This window comes from Hyalella azteca, unplaced genomic scaffold, assembly GCF_000764305.2.
Source record: "Hyalella azteca isolate HAZT.00-mixed unplaced genomic scaffold, Hazt_2.0.2 contig3899, whole genome shotgun sequence".
Classification (NCBI taxonomy): Eukaryota; Metazoa; Arthropoda; class Malacostraca; order Amphipoda; family Hyalellidae; genus Hyalella; species Hyalella azteca.
The window spans coordinates 14140-39845 of NW_025934128.1; the positions used below are offsets into that span (position 1 = coordinate 14140).

Here is a 25706-nt window from a genome sequence, read left to right on the forward strand (position 1 = left end):
TAATAATATCAAAGAATTAAATATATCATAAAGATTCATATTCATGAAATAAGCATTTACGTGAGCTGAGAAACACGAAATGCCGCTACGTGAGCCGAGAAACAGTTCATGCCACTACAGATTTTAAGTTAAGATGAAGAGAAAAGAATCAGCTACGATCGACTGGGTTCAGTCACCCCTTGAAGGATTACACGCGCGAAAGCCCCGCAAGTGCGGACAAAGTCGCTGGGGCGTCGCAGTCGCCAGGCTTCCGAGACGAGGTCGCTCAGTCGCCCAGCAGCAGCGAGGGTGGCAGCACGTCCAGTCGTCACCGGGCCAGTGTGACTAAGTCATTCCAGTCAGACAGTCATCCTTGAGGTCGGCTTTCAACGTCATCAAAAGTAGTAAGGTGAAATAAAAACTGAGCTATTGTTAAAATATTAATTGTGTCGTACAAAAAGGAAGTTCTGATTATTGTGGATATATTATAATCATTTTTCAATATTAATTATTATAATTTATTCGAGTTATTTGTCAACAACTTTTATTATAACGAAAACTTTATTTTTATTCAGAAACTATCATCATATTTTTACAAGTAGTAAGTTACTTTTTACGATGCTAATTCTGCCTCATTCAAGCTCTTAACATTAATTAATTAAGAAATCAACATTTCTTCTTCCATTTCAGGAAGCCCTCCGAATCTCACTCAACATGCTCACTACAACCAAATCATTGTGAAATATACTGCAAAAATATTTTCAAGTTACTTTACAAGCAACGACTTCTTATATTTTAAATCATATTTTTACCTGAACTGGTTTTTTAATCGTTGCGTAATATTCATATTAGCATAAAACATTTAAAGATTGATAGAAACACTCTGAGTCTTAATCATATTACTAGCTTCTACAACATCACACGGAGCGCTTTCTCAAGACTATATAACTCAGGCTTGCTCAGCCTACACCATATACTAAAGATAAACGCACTTAATAACTTAAAGGCGTGGAAAAAAACCTGACCATTTTACTTTCAATACTAAAATTTCAACACTAAATCAAAGTATAGCTGCTGAAAGGAAAAATATCAACGAAAACAGTTAAAAAAATAATAAAATAAATAAATTAAAAATAAGAGATAAATAAAAAGTTCGAATACACTCGACTTACTCGTTCAGCGAAGAACCGCATCCAAAATGAAGATCAACTTGTACCCGTTCTTGAAGTACATGGAAGGCGTGAGCGTCCTGAGGATGTTCTTCATGGCCATAATATTCCCAACAGGAATGGTATTCTTCACCATCATCACCAACCAGCACAGAGTACGATGGTTTAATTAACTAAATATATACGTTAATATAGATTATCATGAAACTTAACATTTGATCTGTCCTATTCTAAATTGAAGAGTTTGAGTTCGTAGATAGTAAAATCATACCGATTAGGATAATAATTTGTACGACTAGTTTACCAGAATCTATACCGTGAATCCATGGCAATAAATTTTTTTAATAGAATATCAAATATAACAACACATAAATATATGATGCTCCAGTTACATTTTCTCTCGGGCAATTTCGCTTAGCGTACTATTTCGCAGAATTACAAATGTTCATATCGTACAGGGCACAGAGTACCGAGTAACTCATGAAGTTTACTTCGACATCGAAATTGGGGGAGAAGCAAAAGGCCAGATCGTGATCGGACTCTTCGGGGAGACGGTGCCAGAAACTGTACAGAATTTTTACACTCTCGCCACTTCCGGAGTGAACGGTTACTCTTACACCGGCACCACTTTCCACCGTGTTATTAAGAAATTCATGATTCAAGGTGAGGCTTAAAACAAATTATATCTCAGTTGAAGGATTCTGATTCGTGGGGCCTTCCAGTGCTTGCTTCTCTTTGCCTATTTGAGCTTTTTAGCGCATTTTCTCATTTATGGAAAAAATGCACTATTGTGCTCGCCATGTCCGTCCGTCCGTCTGTATGTCCGTGACTTCACGATTTCGTCGACGAGAAAATGCGCTCTCTGGCACTTACTGCAGTGAGAACTGAGTTATATTTTTTAAACTTTGTATTAAATGTTCAACTAAAATGCACATGGAAATCAGTGCCAGACCTCGCAAAGGAAGAGGTTAGTTTTTCAAATGTAATTGTTGTGTTTAGCAATCAGATTGTTTACATTTAATATTAATAAAGCAATACATTAGGCGGGGATGTGTTGCAAGCGGGAGGAATGGGTCGACTGAGCATCTATGGGGAGACGTTCCCGGACGAAAACTTTGATGTGAAGCACGCGACTCTCGGCTTCGTAGCCATGGCGAACTCAGGTGAGAGTTTCAGCATGAATAAGACAGGCCACATCAGGCCTACACTTCAGCGCCGACATCACTATGTTAACATAAGTCAAATTTTTAACACGTAACAATTGAATATGTATGCTTATACACCGCTTCGCTATTTCCCTCACATTATTGTCACTTGAATGTGTTGCACATAAGGCATTTTATTAATTATTAACTAGTTGATGTGTCACGTTCTGTTGCTATTTCCTAGACAAGCATCAATACGTGACATAATCGCCCTGAAGCCCTTGTATTACATAATTTTCTACAATGTTCTTATATTCCTTAATATGAATATTTTTATCCTATTCTTAATTCTATTTCATCAATTCCCTTGTAATCTTTAATAGATCTCCATATAGCGATCGTAGTCATCAGGATACGTGGTGTTCATTGTGTGTGAGCTTCTAAATCATCATTCACAAAATGCTGTTGTTAACTATGCTGTTGTTTACTATGCTGTTGTTTACAGGCCCTAATACTAATGGCTGTCAGTTCTACATCACCACGGCTCCGACACCCTGGCTGGACGGGAAACATGTCGTCTTTGGAAAGGTCAGACATTGAGTTAATACTAAATTAAAATTCGAACATTGTGACGCCTGTACCAGTCAAAGTACAGTAATGAGTGAAATGCACGTACTACTACTAAAGCTTAGACGGCGGATATTCTTTGGAAAGCTGATGAAATAGAGATTTAATGTCACTCAAATGAAGATGGTTCACACATTCCTCGCTCCATGTCGTCGCAAAATATTAAAAAAAAATCGGACATTTAAGTAAAATAAAGTTCCCAAGTCTGGAATGTAATACTGCCTTGCATTTACATATCTCCAATTTAAATCTTCGTTATAAGGAACAAACAAAAGTTGAAACTTAGAGCATACATTTTCATAAAACCAATATTTTAAAATCATTGACTAAACTTGAGTGGACAGGTGATCGAGGGCCAGGGCAACGTTCATCTGATCGAGCACTTGCCGACCGACGAGAACAACAAGCCACTCACCGAGGTACGCATCGCCAAGTCTGGCTCCCGCCGCGTCAGGAACACCTACACCATCTCCGACGATCCCTACAAGTGTGTTGGTAGTAAATTAATTACTAGAACTTTTGTTTAGACAGGAACTGCTTTTCAATACATCAGTAAGTTGATATAATTTAGACCTACCTAAACGTTGAAATATTTTAGACATCTCCGACGATCCCTACAAGTGTGTAGGTAGCAAATTTATTACTAGAAGTTATATTTAGACCAGAATTTCTTTATAATGTTCAACAAGTTGAAATATTCTAGACTTATACGTTGAAATATTTTAGACTTACATATTCGACGATCCTACATGTATATTGATAGTTAACTTCTTAGCGGTGTTTTAATTCAGGCCAGAACGACATTGTGAAGCATCAACAAGTTGAAATGTTTTAGACGGACACCTGCTCCGTCGACCCTTGCTTGTGTGTTGCTCGTCAACTTCTTACCTGAGTTTTTATTCAGAAAAATGTTATTCTAAAACTAAGTACAGGAGCTTTCCTTCAGCAGTGAGTTGCATTTTAACTCAATTTATTGCTTTGTATCAGTTCCAAACCATACACCGTCTTGATCACCGGTTCACTAATGTCACCAGTCTATTAGACTTAAAATAGAAGCTGTGATTGTGTCAAACAACAATATCAATGTAAACAGAATCAGCCAATTCAAAATTAATCCAGACCGACGATTGGCACGGTCGTCATCACGCTAACAACTTGTTAGAGTCATTTCTATTATTTTACAGCCTGTAATATTAGCAAGCTGCTTGCGAGAAAATTACTGCACTTTAGTTTTGAATACTAATCAGGTTTTAAAGGTTCAAATTTCGAAAGCTGTAGATTTTTTTATAGGACTTTCAAATTTCACGCAGTAGAGAAAAAGTATTTTTACAATTTAGAAAATAGTTCCCATTCATTGGATTCAGTTTTCAATAGACAAGAACGGATCAATTTTCTTACATTATAATTTGTATTCTCAGCATGTGGGACTGGCTGAAGACGATCAGCTTCCCTCTGTCGCTCTCCTTCTCAATCATTTTCGTCTTCAACTACTTCATCCGCCAACTAGACAAAGGCATTGAAACTGAAGAAGCTTTGTCGCTTCTTAAACGCAAGCTCACTAAAGGGAAAGGCCCCCAGAAACCCAGCGACGATGAAGAAATTCAACGACTTCTCGGTGACGATGCAGGCGCCCATGTCCGTAAACGTAACGTTGACAAGAAGGGAGACACTGAAGAAGCAACTGAGTTCGAGACTGACGAAGAATTACTGCAAGATGAGCTTGAGAAGAAAGTTAACGAGTACAAAAAGAAGAAAGCTTCGTTAGGAGGTAATGAAAGGGGCGTCATACCTGAAGAAACATTAGAGAGCATCTGTAAGGCTAAAACGAAAGCTCAGTAGTTCCTAGGATGTTTTTGGACGCTCGTTCCATTATTCGAACGAGACAATAAACTTGTTCAGATCCCAAACAAACTCTAGGATGCTTCAAATCATGCAACATTTATTTGATTTATCAATTTATTTGCATATCAACCAGCTTGAATGTAATGTTTTCAAAATTAGTAAAGTAAATATGAAGGATTGTCCCTCACAACCATACCATCAAACATCTTTCATCTCGCCATCGCAGTTGTAGCGCGCGTTGATGCAGCGATATTTGGCGCACTTGAACTGGTCTTCGCTTGACTGAGTTAGGGCTAGCACGGCATCATAAACTCGTCGTTCATAAGTTCTGACAATGCGCTTAGCTTTATATTGGTTATTTAGTTGGAGATTCGGGAGATTTTATGATTGAAAATTTCCCGAAAAAAGCGATTGGGTTGGGATGCGTGCTTCTTCGTGAAACATGAAATCCTTTCAGTTTAAATTCAAAATCCAATTGCCATGTTACTAATCATTAGCATTCTTGGTACTAGGTAATCATAATGAATTGAAAATTCATGACAAGCAGGCAAGCCGTTCACCACGAATATTAATCGGTAGATCATTGCCAAGTAAACAATAATTATCATGTTGGATCTTCTTTGTAGGTACTTTTTTACTATAGGTACACAAATCGAGGCTGATGAAAGAGCGATACAATATGTAAAACAGACTTAACCAGGTCAGAATAAAGGTAGGTACATATTTCTGCTATATGTATTGCATCACAATTCATCACGAGGCTAACCTCGACTTATAAATGACAAATTTTCCTGAAAAAATAATATCTACTTACAATATTCCTGCAGGTAGCTTAATACAGAAATTAACGGTTTTAGCAAATTACGATATCACAAAATACCGAAAAATTGAAGTCGGAAAAAAACGGGCGGGAAAACGGGAGACGAATCATTTTAATACTGCAAAAGAATAAATGACTATAGGTACTTTATGTCAACTACTATGTTCCACAATAAATCGGAACTAATGTCTTCGAGCTGAAAACATATTGATTGGCGGATATGAACAAAATATTCAGAAAAATATATATCACGTACAATCTAAGGAAAGCACGTATTGCGTTCCTCTCACTTGTGTACATACATAAACCACGAAAAAATTTGAAATGCCTGTTTAAGAATAAAAGAAAAGAACAAACTTTTACTACGAATAAATTAACATGAAATAAAATTAAAAGAAACACCGAGATCTTAACAATCAGCATAGCGAACATGAAGCAGAACAAGTCAAGCTAATACGTTCACGTCACCATATATTCCTTGGTCCACATTCATGAGGTAACATCTCAAGTAATACCGCCAGCATCAAAATATGAACAATCCGTAAACTGGATGAAAATAATTACACTGGTTGAAATTCAAACCAGCCAATTAGTCAACCGGCCTAAACCAATACACCAAATCAGTTAACCCTACGCTGGTCGCGTGCAGAAACTGACCAGATTGGTCACCACTTCGGTTGGTTTCGTTGTGGTCGAATTCCGTAGGCGAGGATTTAATATTTAATCCACGTGATCACTGTAGGGTTAAATGCCTTAATTAATATCAGTCCAATAAAACAAGTAAACCGCATTTGAATCAATTCAGCCAGTCCGTAAACGGAGTAACGACCGTCAAATAATTCATGATACTAGGCCTCGTTGACAAACGAGTGTTATTGAGCGCAGCGTTGCGAGCGAAAGAGCAGACGCGGATTTATATCAAGAATAATTTGTTGTTCACATAGCTTCAAGCAATCAAAACATCTTACCTTATATATTGATATTTAAGTGACCTATAGTGGGCGGAAAATTATAGTTGTACAAGAGAAAAGGGAGCATTCTAGCACATATTAATCTATGCTGGATTTGTTAAATTAACTTGTTATTGCTGAGAACCGATTTATCACTAGGAGATAAGACCGGCAGAAACGGACGATTTCTTTGCTTACTCGCCGCGCAAGTCTCGAACTGAGAGTGTCCCACGGCTCTTGGTTTAGTCCATCTTCACTTCGCTGACGCTGCCATCCTCCATGCCGAAGTAAGCCACTCGAGCCATGTTCACAAATAAGCCAGTCTCCACGACGCCTGCACAGTAGAGAAATGTGAGTGCAAAATAAACAGGATATGTTTACAGGAGTAATTGACTAATATTTACCAAAAATGCAAGAATATATAAACAACAGGACACATGAGTGACCAAATCAAATCTTATTCGAAATTATTAAATACATAAGCAATAGATGAATTTTGGAAGCAAGAAGTTCCAATGAGGTTTCTTAAACTTTTCAACGCTCATTGCAAATTCTGATAGGTGGTAGAAATGCAACTCACGTACTCAGATGCAAAATGTGAACTATAAACAGATGAAAACTCAATAATTGGCTAAGCGTACTTAACAAATTATGTGTACAATAGTCCAATGAGCGTCAAAATAATGCAAAAAACAACGCACCTGGGATCATTTTAATTGTAGAGTTAACAGCTTTCCAGTCGTGGCGTCCCTCGAAAATCCAGTCTAGCAGCAAATTGCCATTATCAGTCACTACAGGTCCCTGATGGTGCAAAGTAATTCCAAAATCAATCTGTGACATCAATTTTAAATTTAAACGTAAGTGCAATATTTTTGTGAAATAATAAAAAAACAGTCTGTAAAATCAACATGTCTTAACAGATAATACTAATTTTACACCTCACGCAAACACAAGTGAACTAATTCAAAAAATTTTCTTGATAGCATATAAAATTGCCACAGCAGCAGCAAAAGCCCTCCTTCAATCTCTACATTATTTCAACGTTTGGTCAATAGATAAAAGATGAATTAAAGTGTGAAAGACTCACAGCTTTAGCCTTAGCCTGCCTCAGTACGGCTTTGCCTCCCAGCAGTCGCTCAATGGCGCTGGCCACAGGACGGTAAGCCATGCCAACAACTTCCACTGGCACACCTTTGCTCCACTGCTCCCCAAGGTGTGTAGATTTTTTCCTGGAAATGGAAATTCATCAGAAATACACTAATTTATTCTCAGACCTAAAAGGTGGTGGAATTGGGTTTCATTCATAAGAATATCCTTAAATTAAAAAATCACAAAAGGCATTAATAAAATTAGAGGAATGAGAATTTTTTTGTTTTTTTTTAATTATATGGTACAAAATTGAATCATCAGATTTGCAAGAATGAATTAATAATTTGAACAAACATATCCATGAAAATCAGAATTATTTTATGTGACTGAGCAGACCAGCATATGAAGGCCATGCTACATATCATAAATACCAAAATTAGCCTACAGAAATAAGGCAAGAATGTAATGTTTTTTATGGTTTAAATAGCACCAAAATATTACAAAAAACAATGCTAACTCGGCATTGAAAGATTTCATTTTGAAATTTTTTCATCATTTTCAGTCACCTCAGCTTCTCTGCTCAGTTTAAAATCCACAACTTGAGTAGAAAATAATAACTATACATAGTTTTTATACACAAGCTGTAAGGATTTTGAGCTTGCTTAATATAATACACGTTTTTATGTAAGCGACCATTAGCTAATAGTTGCAACTGATGATTTTTGTACGCCTCCAAAGCCTTCATCAATTTATTTAATCCCCTCAGTAGAATTCTTATTATAAACATTATCTAAAAATCTTGAATATTTTCAAATGGGTTATAAGTTTGGTTTACAAACTGTACTTTTAATTCGCTATTTCTTGCAGGAATTATATAGTACCTGTAGTCAGCAATGACAACAAACTGATCCGAGACCGACGCAACAACTTTCTCTTGCAAGAGGCAGCCTCCACCTCCTTTGATGAGGCATAGGGATGAGTCAGCCTCATCAGCACCGTCTATACATACATCCAACTGATAAAAGGATATAAGCACATTTTAGTACTACCTACCAAATTTTCAGGAAAACTGAATTTAAATAGTGTAATGTATCCTTAATCTGATGACATATAACATATGAATTGACATAAAAATTAGTTTAGTCACAAGTATTTCAACTGAGATATTTATCTAGAGGTGAATATCTCTTGTTTGGCATTATATTGGAAGCATAATGAAACTTTATTATTCAGTTAATGCAAACAAATCTTAGAATTAAAAAACTAATAAATGGATTCAATATTCTAAAAAAATTCTGGTAGAGTAGCTCCGTTTGACGGGGCTACTCGGGACACTCTTTTTTTGCTTCTGGCACCTTACGAATAGCATATGGAATTTTTTGAAGATGCCATTCGATAGCCCTCGCAAAGAGCTATAAAATGAGCCTAAACTTGTTTATGAAATGTTTCATGGTAAGAATTTATTAACAAAAAACACTCAAAACCGTCCCAAGTAGCCCCGGTTGACGGTAACAGTCATTGATCACAAGGCCAACGGTATATGTTTTGACCTTTGTAGTTGATTCATCAATTCAACAATACAATATCATTCAGGAAAATAATCAATAAGATGTCTTTTGTTTTTTGTCCTCAGGAAATATATAAATAACAAAATGGCTGTTATTTATTGATTTTATTGAAAAACACAAGAGTGACAGCAGTGAACAAGGAAAACAATGAAAATTTCAAGGAAAATACCTGAGGAGTGATTTCCAGGTCTGTAAGTGGAAGATTATTCTCAATTATGAGCTGGCGGGCTTGAAAAGATGTAGGCACGCAGACCACCTTCAGTCCTTCACTCTTAACTCGTTCAGCTGGTAGAGTGGATGAAGGGTTAATACATGTAATTGAAAACAAATTGAATAGATATGGAACAACACAAAAATTATGCTTATAGTGTACCGTAAAATGGGGTAACTTTGACCGCTTTTTTATTTCGAAACAATGCCATTTTTTTACTAGATAAGTTAAACTTAAATTGAAACATGCAAAATACAGGTCTATACTCTAGCTTTACTCACCATAAATTGCTGGCTCCTGCCTCTCATAGTTTTGATGTAATTTAAAAAAAATGATGGTCTTTGTTACCCCAGCTCTTGGGGTTTCTTTGACCGGGTGGTAAAATCAATTTTATTTTTTAGTAAAATAACTCCAAATAACTCCAGGTTGTGGTGCATTGTAGTAGAACTCTTCTAGTTACATATACAAAAGACAGATTTTAGGAAAGTGTCAGTTTGCAAATGGGGGGTGCCACCCCCAAATGGGCAAAATGTGACCACCTAATAGCAGCCGTGATGGGGTAACATAGACGGGTTTGGAAATAAAGTTAAAATTACCATATATAAGACTCTGTAGAGTCTGAAACATAAAGAAAAAAACATTAATAGGTATATCAAACATAAAATATGTTATATAGGTACCTATGGTAATTTTAACTTAATTTCCAAGCCGGTCAATGTTACTCCATCACGGCTGCCATTAGGTGGTCAAAGTTAACCCATTGGGGGGCAGCGCCTCCCATTTGCAAACTATGACACTTTTCTAAAATTTGTCTTTTGCATATGTAACTAGAAGAGTTCTACTACAATGCATCAAAACCTGGAGTTATTTTACCAAAAAAATAAAAAAATTGCAGGGGGTACTCCAACAGGCTTTAAATAATAGCTCTTTTTTGTGGGTCACATTTTTAATTTTTTAACCTATTAGATATGCAAACTTTTTAAATCTTTCTATTGTGTTACATAGCCTCAGTATTAGGCCTTTGATGGCCATTGACAAAATTTTTCTATGTCGAATCGTTTTTGAGTTTTGGGGGTTTTTGTTAAAAAAACGAAAAGTGGTCAAAGTTATCCCGCCGGTCAAATTAACCCCATTTTACGGTACAAAGAAGTGTAAACTACATACATAATATTCAATTCCATTGTTTCATAGAAGTGTATCATTTCCACTTCACACACATCAATATGCACATAAAATGTTGAGCAAAACAAAAATAATTCCAAGATCAATTAGCAAAACAATCAAGACCAATTTATGTTTGCCAAATACCAGTGGCTGGCACATATGAAAATATGAAATGCATTTATTGAGAAAAAAATTATGACAATACATGGTTATACGAGATAAAAACTCTTTTATTTGCACAGAAACTGAATTAACCCTATTCAATTCAGATGAGAACTGGAACTAATCTTACCAAGTCTCTGCACAGCATACACAACAGTGGACCCACTGCCAATCCCAATCCTGAAGTTGTCCTGAAAAAAAAATTAAACAACTAGTGTAGTGTTCATTCATTGGATATTTCTTACATACCTAATTTACTAATCTCCAGAAACCCAGCTGTTAAAAATGTACAAAATATTTTTAGCATTTTGATATTGTTAGAGATTCTAAAATGTATAGGTATGTATAGTCTCTCAAATGTCAAACTGTCTTGATAGTTAAAAAGTGTTAATTGATTACACATGTTTTTTAAAATTGTGGTTGGATAAATAAATAGTTATTTACAATTTCTGTATCTAGGTAAGATACAGAAGTCATGAGATAGAGCTCATCATGAATTAATATACTAGATAAATAATTTGTCTTAAATGGCTTGAGCATTATAACTGATTGACCTAATTTTATCCCTGTAAGGTTGCAATAACTCAAAAACTTAGAATGAAGATTCACTATCATATCTAAATATATAATTTACATTATTTAATCAAAGTTCCAAAATGTGCTGACAAGTGACAACAAAATGAAAAGCAGACTTGGCATGATTTGAAATTAATTATTTGCTAATTGAATATAGATTTGTTAACAAATTTTGACTCTAGTAGCAGTGTTAAACCTTGCCAAGGAAAATCATCATACCTTGCACAAACATTTGATGAATTGAGTTAAAAAATTTAAGTTATAAAAAATTATTTGAAATAATATTCATTGTTGAGAGAAATCCAGCACAAAAAATTCAACTAATATCCCCTGGTGGTTAGTTTTTATTCCCTTAATTTTTCTAAGAAACAATTAAAGTTCCATAAAATTTTATGCAACGGCTTAGAGAATAAATATGAATTTATACCTCCTAATAATTATAATGGTGTTTAGAGCTATGGTATAATCCTATATTGATGCCAATATAAGGTCAAGAACTCAAGATGGCAGATAATGAACTTGCAAAATGGACTTACTTATGATTTATGAATTAAATCTCTTAACTCCAATTGAAAATGACAAATTTCTTAATATCTTTGGTTCATTGCAGAATTAAAAAAAATATAACTCAGTACTCACCGCAATGACTGAATGAGTGAAAGAGAGCGCATTTTCTCATCGACGAAAACTTGAGGTCACGGACAGAAGGACGGACAGACAGACAGACAGACGGACGGATGGACATGGTGAGCACAATAGTGCATTTTTTCCATAAATGAGAAAATGCACTAAAAAGAGAAGAATTCATTTCCAAGAAGAAAATTTTTGCATGTGTATCCTTTGAAGCCTCAAAGGCCAATAATTTTCAAAATCACTTATAAAACAAACATTCTTCAATACCATTAGGCATTCCCCTGCCAATATTCAAATCAATATTAGCAGAAGAGAAGTTTCCTAAATTTGTAGGTAAACCAATCATTTCCTGTATGAGTGTATGATTCTCAATTTCTCCAAGATTGCCACTGTGCAGAGAGTGAACGAAGATTTAAAGACCTACGGCGACGCATTATCGGCAAAATTTTCGCCTTCAGAAGATCTTGCCAACACATTTAGATTGAAATTCTTGCATTTAATATATTTCTCAGTCTTCAGCCAACTATTTAGAAAAAAAGTAAGGTTTCCGGTACGTTGGATGGATTACGATGCAGCGAAGCTTGTCCGGAAATCAGTTGCGATGAGTTCCCATAAAAAATGTAAAAAACATTTTTTCGATTGCGTAGTTTCGGTCGCATTAGAGCGGTCAGACTGCTTTATTACTTGTTCAGTTGACACTTGCTGTACAACCAGACTGTTTTTAGGGTAAAATTAGTTATTTGGGGTAACACGTGCATGCAACCTTGTAATAAGTTTGTGGCTTGAAAATAGTTCGTCATTACTCAGCGTAAATGGCTTTTCATTAAAAATTACCCGGCGACGCATCTTTAAAATGGCCGGCGACGCTTTGGGCTTAAAAATCCATATATTGCCGACGCTGCATCCACCCTCTGCATAGTGGCAAGATTGCAGGTAACATGGAGAGTTTTTTACTCTCCCTCAAGTTCATTTATGAGTCCTATAAGTAGAACAGTAAAGTATCATGGATACCAGTACCACCATGCATAAGAAATTGATTTAAATCTTGAGTAACTGAGGAAATTAAAAATGAACAGATTCTTAAAATTCTCTGGTTTGTCACTATGGCAGATAAAAATAGGTAATTTTTTTTATTTTTCACTAAATAAATTATGAAAATGTTATGGGTATTAAGAAGAAATTAAATAGACATGATTAGGAAGAAGTTAAATAGACAAATTATGACTCATGGCCTAATTTGAAAATGGAGCAGAAAGCCAGCTGCCAGAAACTACCGATAAATGCAAATACGACAAATATGCCTGTGAATCTGGGCTCTGGCTAATTCCACCAGTTCTAATTCAACAATTTTGCCTTTCTCCAATTTATTCAGCAAAAGAAATAAGAAAAAATTGGTCCATAAATTCCTGCAATTTTTGTATTGTATTCCTATTCAAAATTAGATTTACTGCCTATGGTCTATGGATGCTGGGACTGTAGTTTTTGTTTAATTCCTGTGTGGCTCAAGCCCAATTTTTTTTATTAATTTTCTAGGTGGGGGTCTCAAATTGAAGGCTAAATATTTAGTTCTGAGACCAAAGTTTTTCATCACTTAATATTTCTTGAATTTCTATAATTATGAATGAACAATATTTAGTTGATGAGAACGGTAGTTCGGTAGAGAACCTAGTTTATTGTTCAAAAATGACATGCTTAAGCCCTTACATTAGCCTGCCTACCACTGGCACGAGTGGTAACATAGCTACCACAGTACCGTGTAGGTAGCCTACTTAAATTACTGTCATACTCACATAAGTCACTCATACCTTAATATGAAGGTCCACAGCCATTGAGGCAGCTTTATTTTTTGCACTCTCAACGGCATCCATGGTACACAAGCTGACGTTCGAAGGTAACTTAATTGAGACCAAACTATTCAATAATGTACAGCGACTAGATTTACCAATAGGAAATGCAGAGGCCGGTAGCAGCTTTAGGCCTACAGCACATCCAGTTCCAGGGCCCACACAAATCATGACGTCATAGTTTGTTTTGTTTATTCTTACGTCACTTCACAGTAAATACGAAATCCGCGTCCGGGAATAATAGGCCGCGATCAATTCGAGTCGATAGAATTTATTAATTTCTTATTATTTTGTCTTCTAAGTAGGGATTTATTTATCGAATAATTTACTTGTTTCAATTATTGCTTGAGATATTTCATGATTCTTCATATATACGAACAAATTTTATATCCACCGATTAAATATATATTGAATAATGAAAATACAGGTAAAATTATTGTGATATATTTATTTCTCGCAAATAGCACAAATTAACTTTACTATTGTGGCCCAGTAGTTACAGTTCAGAGTACCAGAATTGGAGCAGAGAGGTGCGGGCTCGATCCCAGCTCTGTGCTCCAGTTTGTTTCTGGTCAGAATCGGCGAGGAAGCCGGGCGGTTTAGCACAGCAGAATTGTTGCAGTGAGTTGCGAGTTCGAGACTGCAAAATGCTGTGAATGTTCTGCGATGTCAAGAATCGGCGACAGGCCTACGGCCTACTAAACGCTGAAACCGCTATTATTATTATTTGACTCTATTTATTGAGGCCAGGTTATGGACACAAACTACAAGATTAGACGAAAGTTTAACATATTGCATAATCGTTAGGGACATGAAGGTTTAAAAATATTCTATAGCAACGTAAAAGCTAACACTTTGTGTTAAGTAGCAAAAATATCATATTGGAAAGGGCATTCCACGTTTATTAGCGCGCAGTTCTTGCACCGCGCTCCCGAGGCCCAAGCTTTCAAACTTAACCAATAGTTAATGACTCATCCGAAAAATGAGAAGGCTGTGATTCGGCTCCAAAAGAACCGCTCGGTTCCAGTGAAGAAAGGATTCCTGCTGCGAGTAATGCTGACAAAGAGCCCTTTAGTTCATTTGTATTATTTCCACTTTCATTGCCTCGTAATGTAGTTCCCAATGCTTTCTCATTTTTTATGTAGATGTCGCTATTTTGTACACTGAAACTCCAATTGTTGTGGGAGAAAGGAATTCCGCCTCGTGAATTTCGCGGATTGATGACTCGTTCGTGCAGCACCTCAGGGCACGTAGCTCGTGCGATGTTTATACTGTGAAAAGAGAATCCGATGCTATAACGATATTGGTGTTTCATCTAAAAGAAAAAATAAGCAAAGGGGGTTAGGAGTTGACCTCAGTTGCTAGGAACTCGTTAAAAAGTCTTTGTTTGTTATTTTGCAGGCAGTATTTCTTTCTCTCAAATTGCTTTCCATTGACACTGAATCGTATATTGAAATTAATTATCGAACTAGCTAACATTTTCGTCTTAGCTTAGTTCATTTCATCCTTCATATACACCACGACTGTCCCATTCAATCGGAATCAACCCACAACGACCTACTCGATTATCCGATTCAGCAGTCGAGAGCCATGGAAGAAGTCAACAGCGATGATATTTCCGCTCTGGAGCCAGTCACTAGAGTCCAGCCACTCATCCACAGGCTCAGCCACTCGATCGGCAAAACCTCGGACGCCGATGCCACCTGGGAGAATCACGTCCCAGATCGAAGGCGTGAGATGAGCCATCAAGGCCCAGAAGTGTGTGGTCCGGTGGTGTTTCCGTGACGATTTCTCCATGAAGTTTATAAGGTCAGTCGTAACCTTAGTGTTGGCCCATTCCTATGTAGCATAGGTGGTTAAAATGATTAACAGGAGCTTCCTTGTACCCTGTACATGACGGAGACTTACTTTGGCTTTAAATGACTGAATGCTAAAAGCATAAATACGTAATGACATTATTTATTCACATTATTCATCTATGAGGGCAAAGTGATGAGGTAAGATATGTATATATTTTCAAAACACGAGTACATATTCTGAACACTAACCTTGTTATTCACGGAAATCTATAGAAATTACGAGTAATTAAATTAATGCAGCATTAAGATTAATAACTATATTTTAATCTAAAACTACAAATGTTAGCAGCAGCCGAATTTCTCTAACTATTAATTTGCAAGAATTTCTGAACAGTGAGTATTCTTTTTTCTTTTTAGCGCATTTACACATTTATGGAAAAAAAGCGCTATTGTGCTCGTCATGTCCATTCGTCCGTGACTTCACGGACGGACGAGAAAATGCGCTCTCTGTCACTCACTGCAGCGAGTACTGATCTAACTTTTTAGATAAGACCCTGCTTGCTATATGTAGTGTATCTTCTTTGCCCAGGACATCGATTATGCTCACCTCAAGTTTGATGGCCAAAACCATGGACGATTTAGCCTCATGCCTTCGTCTTCCTAGTTGGCGATGACCTATCAGAGCCATGGGAAGCCAAAACCATGGATGGTTCAGCCTCATCCCTTCGTCTCCCTAACAGACGACGACCTACCTAATACATGGTGGGCCAAAGCCGTGGATGGTTCAGCTTCACCCTTTCGTCTCCCTAACAGACGACAACCTACCTGATACATGGTGGGCCAAAGCCATGGATGGTTCAGCCTCATCCCTTCGTCTCCTCAACAAACGACAACCTACCTGAGGTATGGTGGGCCAAAGCCATGGATGGTTCAGCCTCATCCCTTCGTCTCCCCAACAGACGACAACCTACCTGAGGTATGGTGGGCCAAAGCCATGGATGGTTCTGCCTCATCCCTTCGTCTCCCCAACAGACGACAACCTACCTTAGGCATGGTGGGCCAAAACCATGGATGGTTTAAACTCACGCCTTCGCAACCCCAACAGACAACCACCTACCTGAGATATGGTGGGACCAAGCCATGGATGGGTCAGCATCGTGCCTTCGTAACTCCAACAGACGATGACTTACCTGTGGTATGGTGGGCCAAAGCCATGGATGGTTCAGCCTCATCCCTTCGTCTCCCCAACAGACGATGACCGAGCGACCAGCTTCCCAGATATCGCCCAACGTCACTCTGTCAGAAGTTGGTGCAAACGCAAACCCTTTGGATGCCTCAGAGGTTCCGTTACCAACTGAATCGTGCACAGCCAGTATGGTCGAATCATATTTGCTTGGGTAAGGAAATAATAATGCTCCAAGTTTTGTTTCAATGGCTTCTAGCACTTCAACGGTTGCTTGAGGATCCTGAAAATGAAATTTTCATTTTTAAATGGATTAAGTATCACGCGGAAGATTTTGATTTTTTCGAATCAAAACATATGGAAATATAGTCAAAAGTCCCGAAATTTCTAAAATATGGCTGCTCGTATATGTACGTTTAAAATATATTTATGTACACATGATTGTGCTTTCTAAGGACAGGGATTTTACTCTCTAAGGAGAGTAAAATCCTTTAAAAATAATATTTTTCAATTTCACGAATCAGATTTTCAATTTGATTTCGAACTTTGGAAATAAGGTTTCCAAAATACATTTTTCTAGTGTTCGTTTAGGGCCATTAACAATGGGATTATATCACCAAGTGAAATAAATGTTCTGCAACGCTTAAAATTTGAGATTTTGAAATGACCTAAATACAAGCGTAAGTACTATTAATAGAAATTACACTGAAAATAATTCTAAAGTTCATACCAGTCCGGATGTGTGTATATTGATAGCTGGAGTACTTCGGCTATCACCGCAGGCATAAGTCATTCGAAAGTCACAAGGAGATATGAGTTCAGAGTTTAATAATTACAGTAAAAACACTAAAATGCAAAATAAAATATGCACTTCAATTAAATTACCTCGAAGCCCACTGGGGTCCTGTGTATGTCCAGGATGACAGGGTCAGGGGAGAGTTTCGTGAAGTGTAGTACATCATCCGTAAGAGTAGAGAACGGCATCCACCTAACTTTGTCGTGGTTAATCCACAGTTTCTCTGGCATGTCAGGGTAGTACCCCAGTCTAATATCAAGGTGCCTGTGAGCAGAGGTATGAATGTAGCATTATGATTAGGCCTCAGACGTTCTAAGAATAAAGAATAAGGTATATTACCTTAACTGGAAATATATTTTCAATTGCCAACCACAATGTCGGGAAGATGAAAAAACTGTGAGGAAACTCCACTACGTCGTGATTAAATATACCCAAGTCTTGCTAGAAGTTTCATTATTCTGATCTGACCTGACTCCATACAGTAGCTGATCAAGGATTGTCTCATCCTGACAGACAACCCAATTTGCGACGGCATCATATGAGTCGTTCGCTGTCAGAGAACCGGCGTTGTGAGATCCCAGAATGGCAAGGTCTTCCAAAGGCCGGTTGATCAACACATCCCTCACGAAAGAAGTTCAATTTACGGTCATTTGTTAACAATGACATCCAAGACAAGTTAGTAAAATCATGCTGTGCAAATATTTCCTACCAATTCTGTCCGAGAGTAGTTTGTGGATATAAATCCTCATGTGTTTACCAGCAGACCTAGTTAGCTTAGAGTCCACTATGTCACTGAAAGCTTGCCATCATGCCATGGACGTTGAGGCATATGGGAAACAGCATGTGTCACGAGGACAAGAATTCGGTGCACGGAAGTCATAATTCTATAAAGGGGCAGGGATCCTTAGTAAAGCCCTCCAGTAACTGACTAGTACGCCGCCATGTAACTCGCGCTAGAGCTACTCCAACCATACGGTCGACATCTTAATTAGCCTATACCTGTTCGTATCACTAATATAACTCTCATGTATCCACCTCGTATAAAGATAAGTTCTATAGGAAATGTTACTTGCTTATCCCCCACGCACTTAGTTAACTAATCCCTATCCTCGTGTATTAATATATAATCAGTCAGGGGGCGCTTAAAATAACCACCTGACAATTACAGCTTGATAAACATCAATCGTAGTGCACAATAGAAAGATGGACATCTACAACATTTAAATTTAATAAGGCCTTTGAACGAATTAAATTAATTTTTATTGAGGGTAGGGAAGAGCTTGTGAATTTTCTCTCTGTCATAACAGCTGGTGTGGAGATGATACGTACCTGTTGTCCCACATCCACGTTGGGTGAGCTTGGATGCAGGCTGCGTCTATAACTTGGCCTTGCCTTATGTAGGCCACCCAGTGACCCACACAGCCTCCCTCAGCTAGCTCGGAACTCTGGTCAAAAAAAATATATATACATATGTATAAGCTTTACGTGTTTGCCGTTGCAAACTTCTAACTGCATCAATACTAGTGCTACTTTGATGAAAAAATTTACCCAACTACTTCATGTTCAAGTAACAACGAATAACAGTATATGTGATATTCACTTGACCTCTTAAATGAATATCTTCATTTATCGACATCTTGCCGATCACAATACGTTTTGCCACAATGAATTCCGTAAACACTGAACCGATGGATTTTCAAGCCAACGAAGCGAGTTTACTCACACTCAGTCGAGGAAATGCAACCGTGGATGTAATTTTTCCGGCCGTTGATGTTGGCAGGGCTGAAAATTTTACCCACGGCTGAGACCCTGACCACCCTGTTGAAAAGTTAGCTTCTCCATGCATGCGGGAGCTCCTGTTGGAAGCTAGCGAGGACACTTCCACGTCACATGCCGTAGATCCATTACAAATGTTACCGAGAGATCGCTCAGTCACAAACTCAGAGGCTGCCTCAATAATCTTGTTTTTCGGCTGCATTAAAGATGAAGAAATGTTTCGATTTATACTTGATTCAGTGCTGGACTCTTGGACATTAGCTACGCGCTCGGTGCTGTCTGAAATGCCGGTTGTTGGATTATTGGATTCGAGTATTAGGGGATCAAGCGTGGAAACTTCGAAGTTTACGTCATCACCATCTTTGGAAACAACCATGGGTCTTGACGCGGGTTTTCTCAGGGATTCGGGAACTGACTCATTGAAATGTGCTTTAGAGACAAAACCCGATTGAAGGCTCATTGGATGAATTTGTGCTCCTGGTGTTTTAATTTCTCCAATAACTCTATCTACTACAGCTGACTTTTTCTCGCCTCTTACTTCAATATTGGGATAAATTTCCATTTTATTTTCGTCTGTAATGAACGGTGCTTCCGCATCTTCTGTAGGATAATCCAAAATTTTGCTGTTTTTTCGAATTTTAATTTTGTTTTTCCCGTAGGTTTCCGTATTTTGATCATAATATTTGTCATCAATTTGGTAATCTTCTGAATCGAAATCTTTTTCAGAATAATGCGTGCCAACGCTCGCCATCTTTTCATGACTTTTCTCCTCATCTTGTCTGGAATAAGTCTTTGAACCGTCACCTAAAGATCCTTTCAGAGGAAGTCGTTTCGGAATATTTATATGCGTAGAAGCACCTGCTTCTGTATACTGAACTTTATTAGAAGAACCAATCTTTATCATTGCTCTTAATTTATCCGCACGGGATATGCGATTTTCAAAATAGGTAATATCAAATTTCAAGTCATCATTATTATTTAGATGAAATTCTTTGTTGATTTTAAACAGCTGATTTATGTCATCAATTTCAATTTCAAAGTTACGAAGATTCGCCACTGAATACCACCTCAAAATAAGGCTGTTGTTCAGTAATTCATTTATTGATGAATTGCTCATCTGCTTGAAAGTGTCGTCCTGCTCAACTGGGCTATTCAACCCACGAGGTTTTTTGACGATTATTCCCGAAGAGAGTGGACTAGTCGTGATGAGTATGGCGGACGGGTTCACTTCGTGCCCACTTATTACTAATCTTGATGGGTCTCTGTCATCGTTCGTCGATACTATTATTGATGAAAAGTTTTTTTCGTTCGAGGGGCTGGTTACAACTCGAACAACAGAATTTAAATTTGAGACAAGGTCACTTGCAACAATCGTTATTTCGTTCTCGTTTGTGCCATTTGTAATTAGAATAAAGTCGTTTTCAAACGTCAAGTTCCTTGATATATTTGCAGAATCGACTCGCAACTCAGTCAGAAAATCAGTTCCGTTGATTTGCACATCTTGTAAAAATGGCGACTCAGTTGCGAAATCTTCAGCAGGTGGAGCAGTAGAAGTAGAATTATCGTCCCCCCTAAGTTCAGCGTTGTTTCTTGTAGCGGCTGCACCTTTATTAGAGAAATAAATGACATCCTTTTCAGTATCGTATGCTGTTGCGTAATACTCGTCATAATAATCGTCTTCGTATTTCTGATAGTCAGGATGGTCATCGTATTCATCACCGTAATCAAACTGGTAGGGATCCTCATTATGTTTTTTCTGATGTCCGCGTGTATTTTTCCCAGAACTGTAACCTTTGTTTCGAACTTCGTGGCTTTTTCTGTGGTCATCATCTTGATAGTCATCTTCATATCCATTGTTACGTCGCCTATGGTTCGAGTTTCTGAACTTTGATTTGTGTTCATAATAGTCATAGTCGTGTGAACTTCCATAATCGGTATGTTTGTCGGGATAATCCACATGGCGTTCATGGGAGACACTCCCTGACGAGCGCCCACTACCACGGAAGTCGTAATCGTGCGAATCTCTATCATGCTTATGTGGGTCAAAGTAATCATGATAATCCCGGACAGAAGAGTAACGAGTAACCGGTTGTCGACGGAGGCGATAGTAAGACCCAATACCATGATCACGGTCACTGTGGCTGGAGTGAGTGCTAAAGGGACGACGGTGAGACGATTTCTGGCCTAACCGATGCCTTCCAGTGCGCTTGAAATATTCGTCGATACCAAACTCACTTCTGACTGATATATTTTCGGCAGAACTTGGTGATACCGATTCAGGAACGCTTGCATTAGTTGCTTTGTCATTTTTCACGCTGCTTTCACTGTTTATCGCTGGTCCTGTCTGCATTGTTCGTGCTATTTCAGAATTTGTTTTAGTTCGGGTAAGAAATTTGCTTGAAATTGATGGGGCCTGAGTATTTTGATCGAGTTTGTATGGATCGCCGCTGTGATATCTGCTCACGTTTATTGACCTGTCGTTGGAATTGGGAGGGACCATACTTGGATTTTCCTCGGGTTCTTTACTGAAAAATTTCGCTTTCGTAATTTCTTCACCAATGCTAATTTTATTGTTAACCAACTCATCCTTCTTTCTTGCCTCTTCAACTTTCTTATCGGGCACCCGCCTGGTGGCGGACTCGGCAGTTGCGTCGAGGATACCAGAATTTTCCATGATGATCGGATCAGAAATTTCAACATGATTTTTCTCAGGATTTTCTTTCGGTAAGGTACTTGTTTTGAGTTGGACTACAACTTCCGAAATTAATTTATGACTTTGCCTCTGTTTTTGTTTCCTAACATTTGCCCTTCTCGATTGATTATTAATCTGTGATTCATATGGATTGCTCTCATTTTTCTTGACGCGAGTTGCGTCGTTCTTTATGTCAAGTGTGCTCAAAATATTAATATCAATAACACTACTGTTATCAGCCTTCTGAAGGCCTCGAAAAAAGTCTCCGTTCATTCCTGTTCGTTCTGTTGAACTGTTGTAACCATTAGATGAAGACTCCGCCTTTTCTGATGACGCCAGAGTACTTTTGCTGCTAACTTTTTTAGTTATTGGTTCAACCTCAGAGTGGTTTGTTTGTTCCCCGACTTTTTCGTTGACCTCATGCACTATAGAATCAAATGTAGTCGATGGAGGCTCGTACGCATTTCCTACTGTGGTGATATGGATGTCCGAGTTCTCGGTAGTGGTCGAAAAACTTTGTGTAGGAGGATAAAATTCAGGATCCAACACATGTTGGTTATTTTCACTAGTTTCTTTTTCCACAGCTAACGTATCTTTGAAGTGATAACTTTCATTTTCAAGCAACTCATCGTATATTATACCCAGACCACCTCCGAACCGATTTTCCTCTTCTGGATCAGTGACTAGAGTGACACGTTCTTTGATCGAGTCTTCGTCGACTCCAACGCCGCCTCCGAAGCGGTTTTCCTCCTCCGCACTCGTGCTGATGATAGGCTTGTCGTAATCCTTGCCAGATGGAAAACCTCCTCCAAACCTACCCTCCTCTGCTTTGTCGGTTATGATTATAATTTCATCATCAGAGTGTGCTTCCCTCTTTTCAGGTGATGCATCCTCTAAACTTCTTTCTGATCTAAATTTTCTGTGAGACCTCTCAGGTAGTTTAGAGTTTTTTATTTTGCTTTCCCTTTCATGCCTCTCCACAACATTGACCGATTCAGCGTTTATTTTTGGAGCATCCGGTATTTTTTCATTACCTACCATCCTCGTTTTTTGTTCCGCCTCGGCATCAGTAAGTGGATTCGTATAATTTGAAACAATAAGCTCCACTACGGCATCAGAAACTGATTGAAGCGAAGGAACTGTCGTAGGTTCCGTCATGTTTTCGCCCTTTAGCGGTTTTATCTTTGAAGTGCGAGGTTTTTTCCGTTTCCCATTCGGTATTCGTCGTCGTTTAGCTTTAGATGTCTGGTTTCTTGGGCGAATTCTTCGACGTTCATGAGAAAAGGTTTCTGTCGTATTATCTCTTATTTCGAGTGCTGGAGTACTTTCCGGGCTATCTATCGTTGAGTTTGACACTCCATTTAAGTTTGTATCAGTATATTGGTCAAGTTTTCGTCCCAGTCGTGAACCATATTCTACGACGTCAGCGGGTTCTTCAACAGAACCAGTTGTGCGTGGCTCCTGGTGTGGCTGTGCCAAGTTGAGTTCTTCTGGTGTTCTGGAGCTTGGATCTTCGGTGAAAACTCCTACCCAATCGCCATCTAAAACTTCATTCACATCCCAGTTAACCTGAAATTTTTATAGAAATTACCATCATCATTTACACACGCTCTATAAATCACATTATCCCATTATAATTCCATCGTCATATTATTCTTTTCGGCCCGTAATTCTATTTCTGTGTGAATTTTATCTTGCACCTCACTGTGAACGAAATAACTCACCTGAATCAAGCGATATTTGTCATCCTCATTTGGACTGGATTGGACGGTGGGCCAAACCTGAGGTCGCTTCATGTCGGGATCCCGGCAGGGCTCGGGCAGAGCGCTAGCTCGGAGCTGACAGTCATGGCCTGCAGTGGGACGACGGAGTTCATGCCTCTAATTGCCTCTATAAAATAAATATAATATAAAATATATATATATATAAAATGCCTCTATAAAAACATGTGTAGCTCATTTCCTTAACAATTGTGAGGCTACTTTTGGAAATAGACTGATTTTGCTTATGCCTACATTGCAATACGCGTTTATGTACTCTGCTTGCCGTGTAAATACTATTGCGATGATTTATCTGAAGCCGAAAACCATTATTTTTTGTGTAATATACATTTGCATGATTGAGTAGAAATTATTTTGATGTTATGGTTAGGTTTCAAAACGTTATGTTAAACTTTTTGTGCACCGATTGGTTTTATTCACATGAAAACTTATGTAATATCAATATTGCTTGGTATGGTATAAATTTTGCATATTTTTGTTTGATTTACCCGGAGTAGCGACGAGCAGAATGTAGACGACAACGATCGCAAGCGGAGCTCGGCAGAAGTCCATTTTTCAGGGCAATTCTTGTGCGTGTAGTGCCATAAAAAGTAACTTAGAACGTTGTTCCCGCTTGAAACTCTTCCATGCGCATTAATATTTGCACTAATTATTTGTGAATATTCATTCAAGCTCGTCGGATATTAGCAAAACTATCGCGTGGAACGCTTGTCCTTTTTTAGAAACGTAATTCTTTTCACTTGTTGAAGACAGGATGTAATTTGTGAATATTTATCAGTTGTTGTATGATGAGTTTGATGATGATCGTTGTATTCCTTATATATCATCTATATAACAAACTTATTGACTTATAACTTCACTTCTGTTGATATAAAGCAATACAATAGAAAGAATATTGTAGGATACATGGACGTTAGCTCCAGTATAACCCCAAGTTCAACCTAATTCCATAAACTAAATGAAGGAATGCCACATCAAGCACAATGTCCTCGAAATTACGTCGCACAATCTTTCAAACTTCTCTTGTTAGAACAAATAAGAAGAATCGTTTGATTTAAGTGCCTCATGAAATCCTAGACAAATCCTGCGCAACTGTGTATATCCTCACGCACCCTGCCACAACAGCTCACTTAAGTTCCCCACATAAGACGCAATGACGTACTTCCGTTCAGCACCTACGTCGTGTCACCGATCGTTGCGACCTTAACATAACATAACATAGCGATGTCTGCGCTGAAGAGTAGGCCTGATATGGCTTGTCGCCGATTCTTGAACTTTTCGTGACTTAACTTAACATAACATAGTGATCTCGGCGCTGCATTGTAGGCCTGATGTGGCCTGTCGCCGATTCTTTCGTGCCTTGTTCACAGAAGATCTAAAATCGTGTCATTTGACCGGATCTTTTCATGACTGGCGATAGTTTGAAGAAGCTACTAGACTTCCACCGGGGTCGATATGGTGCTAGGCATTTCAAGTCTGAACATATATTTTTTCATATATATCTTTATCTAGTCTATTCTTGAACGCGTTCATACTTGGAGCGCCAACGATGTAATCAGTGAAGCTGTTCCACATGTCGGTGACTCGAAACGAAAAGAAATATTGTCGCGTGGACAAGTTGCAGCGTAGTTTTTTTAGTTTATAGCTGTGGTCCCTGGTGTTGCTTCACCTTCAAAGGAATACTCGGTTCTCGCTATACGCAGAATTGAAAGTACAATAAAAATTTCTCAGTTATTTGAAAAACTGAGAAATTATTGCCCTTCCCACACGTAAGACACAGAGTGACCGCCCCAGCAGGCATTCGGTGGTTGAATCAACGTTGAATCAACTACGCATTACGACATTGAGATCGGGGTGAAAGGAGGTTTAGAATGAAAATTGAAGCAACATCTTTCATGCA

General features: G+C 38.1%; 3 protein-coding genes across 6 annotated transcripts; 1 reads left to right on the plus strand and 2 right to left on the minus strand.

The window, feature by feature from the left end:
• Positions 1 to 270: 270 nt before the first annotated feature.
• Positions 271 to 4822, plus strand: LOC108676580 (peptidyl-prolyl cis-trans isomerase C). 3 transcript variants are annotated; one of them, XM_018164690.2, is made up of 7 exons: positions 271 to 388; positions 670 to 1303; positions 1607 to 1811; positions 2192 to 2311; positions 2799 to 2881; positions 3265 to 3407; positions 4339 to 4822. In XM_018164690.2, the coding sequence occupies exons 2-7, from the start codon at positions 1178 to 1180 to the stop codon at positions 4757 to 4759; spliced, it is 1098 nt and encodes a 365-aa protein (XP_018020179.1). In that variant the 5' UTR covers positions 271 to 388; positions 670 to 1177; the 3' UTR covers positions 4760 to 4822. The 3 variants fall into 3 exon arrangements, with proteins under 3 accessions (XP_018020179.1, XP_018020171.1, XP_018020186.1); XM_018164682.2 differs by having other exon boundaries at positions 271 to 383; XM_018164697.2 differs by having other exon boundaries at positions 271 to 357.
• Positions 4823 to 5483: 661 nt separating this feature from the next.
• Positions 5484 to 13961, minus strand: LOC108676600 (ribose-5-phosphate isomerase). Of its 2 annotated transcripts, XM_018164718.2 has the most exons (8): positions 13741 to 13961; positions 10857 to 10917; positions 9359 to 9474; positions 8503 to 8636; positions 7620 to 7761; positions 7234 to 7333; positions 6731 to 6866; positions 5484 to 6318 (listed from the first exon to the last, which is right to left on the minus strand). In XM_018164718.2, exons 1-7 carry the CDS (start codon positions 13948 to 13950, stop codon positions 6775 to 6777), a joined length of 855 nt encoding a protein of 284 aa, XP_018020207.1. In that variant the 5' UTR covers positions 13951 to 13961; the 3' UTR covers positions 5484 to 6318; positions 6731 to 6774. The 2 variants fall into 2 exon arrangements, with proteins under 2 accessions (XP_018020207.1, XP_018020200.1); XM_018164711.2 differs by having other exon boundaries at positions 5484 to 6866.
• A 513-nt stretch (positions 13962 to 14474) lies between these two features.
• LOC108676615 lies at positions 14475 to 24666 on the minus strand. Its single transcript, XM_018164730.2, has 9 exons — positions 24295 to 24666; positions 23750 to 23877; positions 19281 to 23594; positions 18887 to 19002; positions 18026 to 18178; positions 17647 to 17821; positions 16769 to 17044; positions 15341 to 15618; positions 14475 to 15050 (listed from the first exon to the last, which is right to left on the minus strand). Exons 1-9 carry the CDS (start codon positions 24356 to 24358, stop codon positions 14732 to 14734), a joined length of 5823 nt encoding a protein of 1940 aa, XP_018020219.1. The 5' UTR covers positions 24359 to 24666; the 3' UTR covers positions 14475 to 14731.
• Positions 24667 to 25706: the final 1040 nt, after the last annotated feature.

Coding starts and splice junctions, on each gene's coding strand:
- LOC108676580 (XM_018164690.2), top strand. CDS start 1,178: ATGAAGATCAACTTGTACCCGTTCTTGAAGTACATGGAAGGCGTGAGC. Junction 2,312..2,798: donor CGTAGCCATGGCGAACTCAG/GTGAGAGTTTCA, acceptor TGTTGTTTACAG/GCCCTAATACTAATGGCTGT. Junction 3,408..4,338: donor ATCTCCGACGATCCCTACAA/GTGTGTTGGTAG, acceptor TTGTATTCTCAG/CATGTGGGACTGGCTGAAGA.
- LOC108676600 (XM_018164718.2), bottom strand. CDS start 13,950: ATGATTTGTGTGGGCCCTGGAACTGGATGTGCTGTAGGCCTAAAGCTG. Junction 9,475..10,856: donor GTATGCTGTGCAGAGACTTG/GTAAGATTAGTT, acceptor CCACTCTACCAG/CTGAACGAGTTAAGAGTGAA. Junction 7,334..7,619: donor GGCAGGCTAAGGCTAAAGCT/GTGAGTCTTTCA, acceptor TTGCACCATCAG/GGACCTGTAGTGACTGATAA.
- LOC108676615 (XM_018164730.2), bottom strand. CDS start 24,358: ATGGACTTCTGCCGAGCTCCGCTTGCGATCGTTGTCGTCTACATTCTG. Junction 17,045..17,646: donor GGACCCCAGTGGGCTTCGAG/GTAATTTAATTG, acceptor TTTCATTTTCAG/GATCCTCAAGCAACCGTTGA. Junction 15,051..15,340: donor CTGCTGAATCGGATAATCGA/GTAGGTCGTTGT, acceptor CTCTTTTCACAG/TATAAACATCGCACGAGCTA.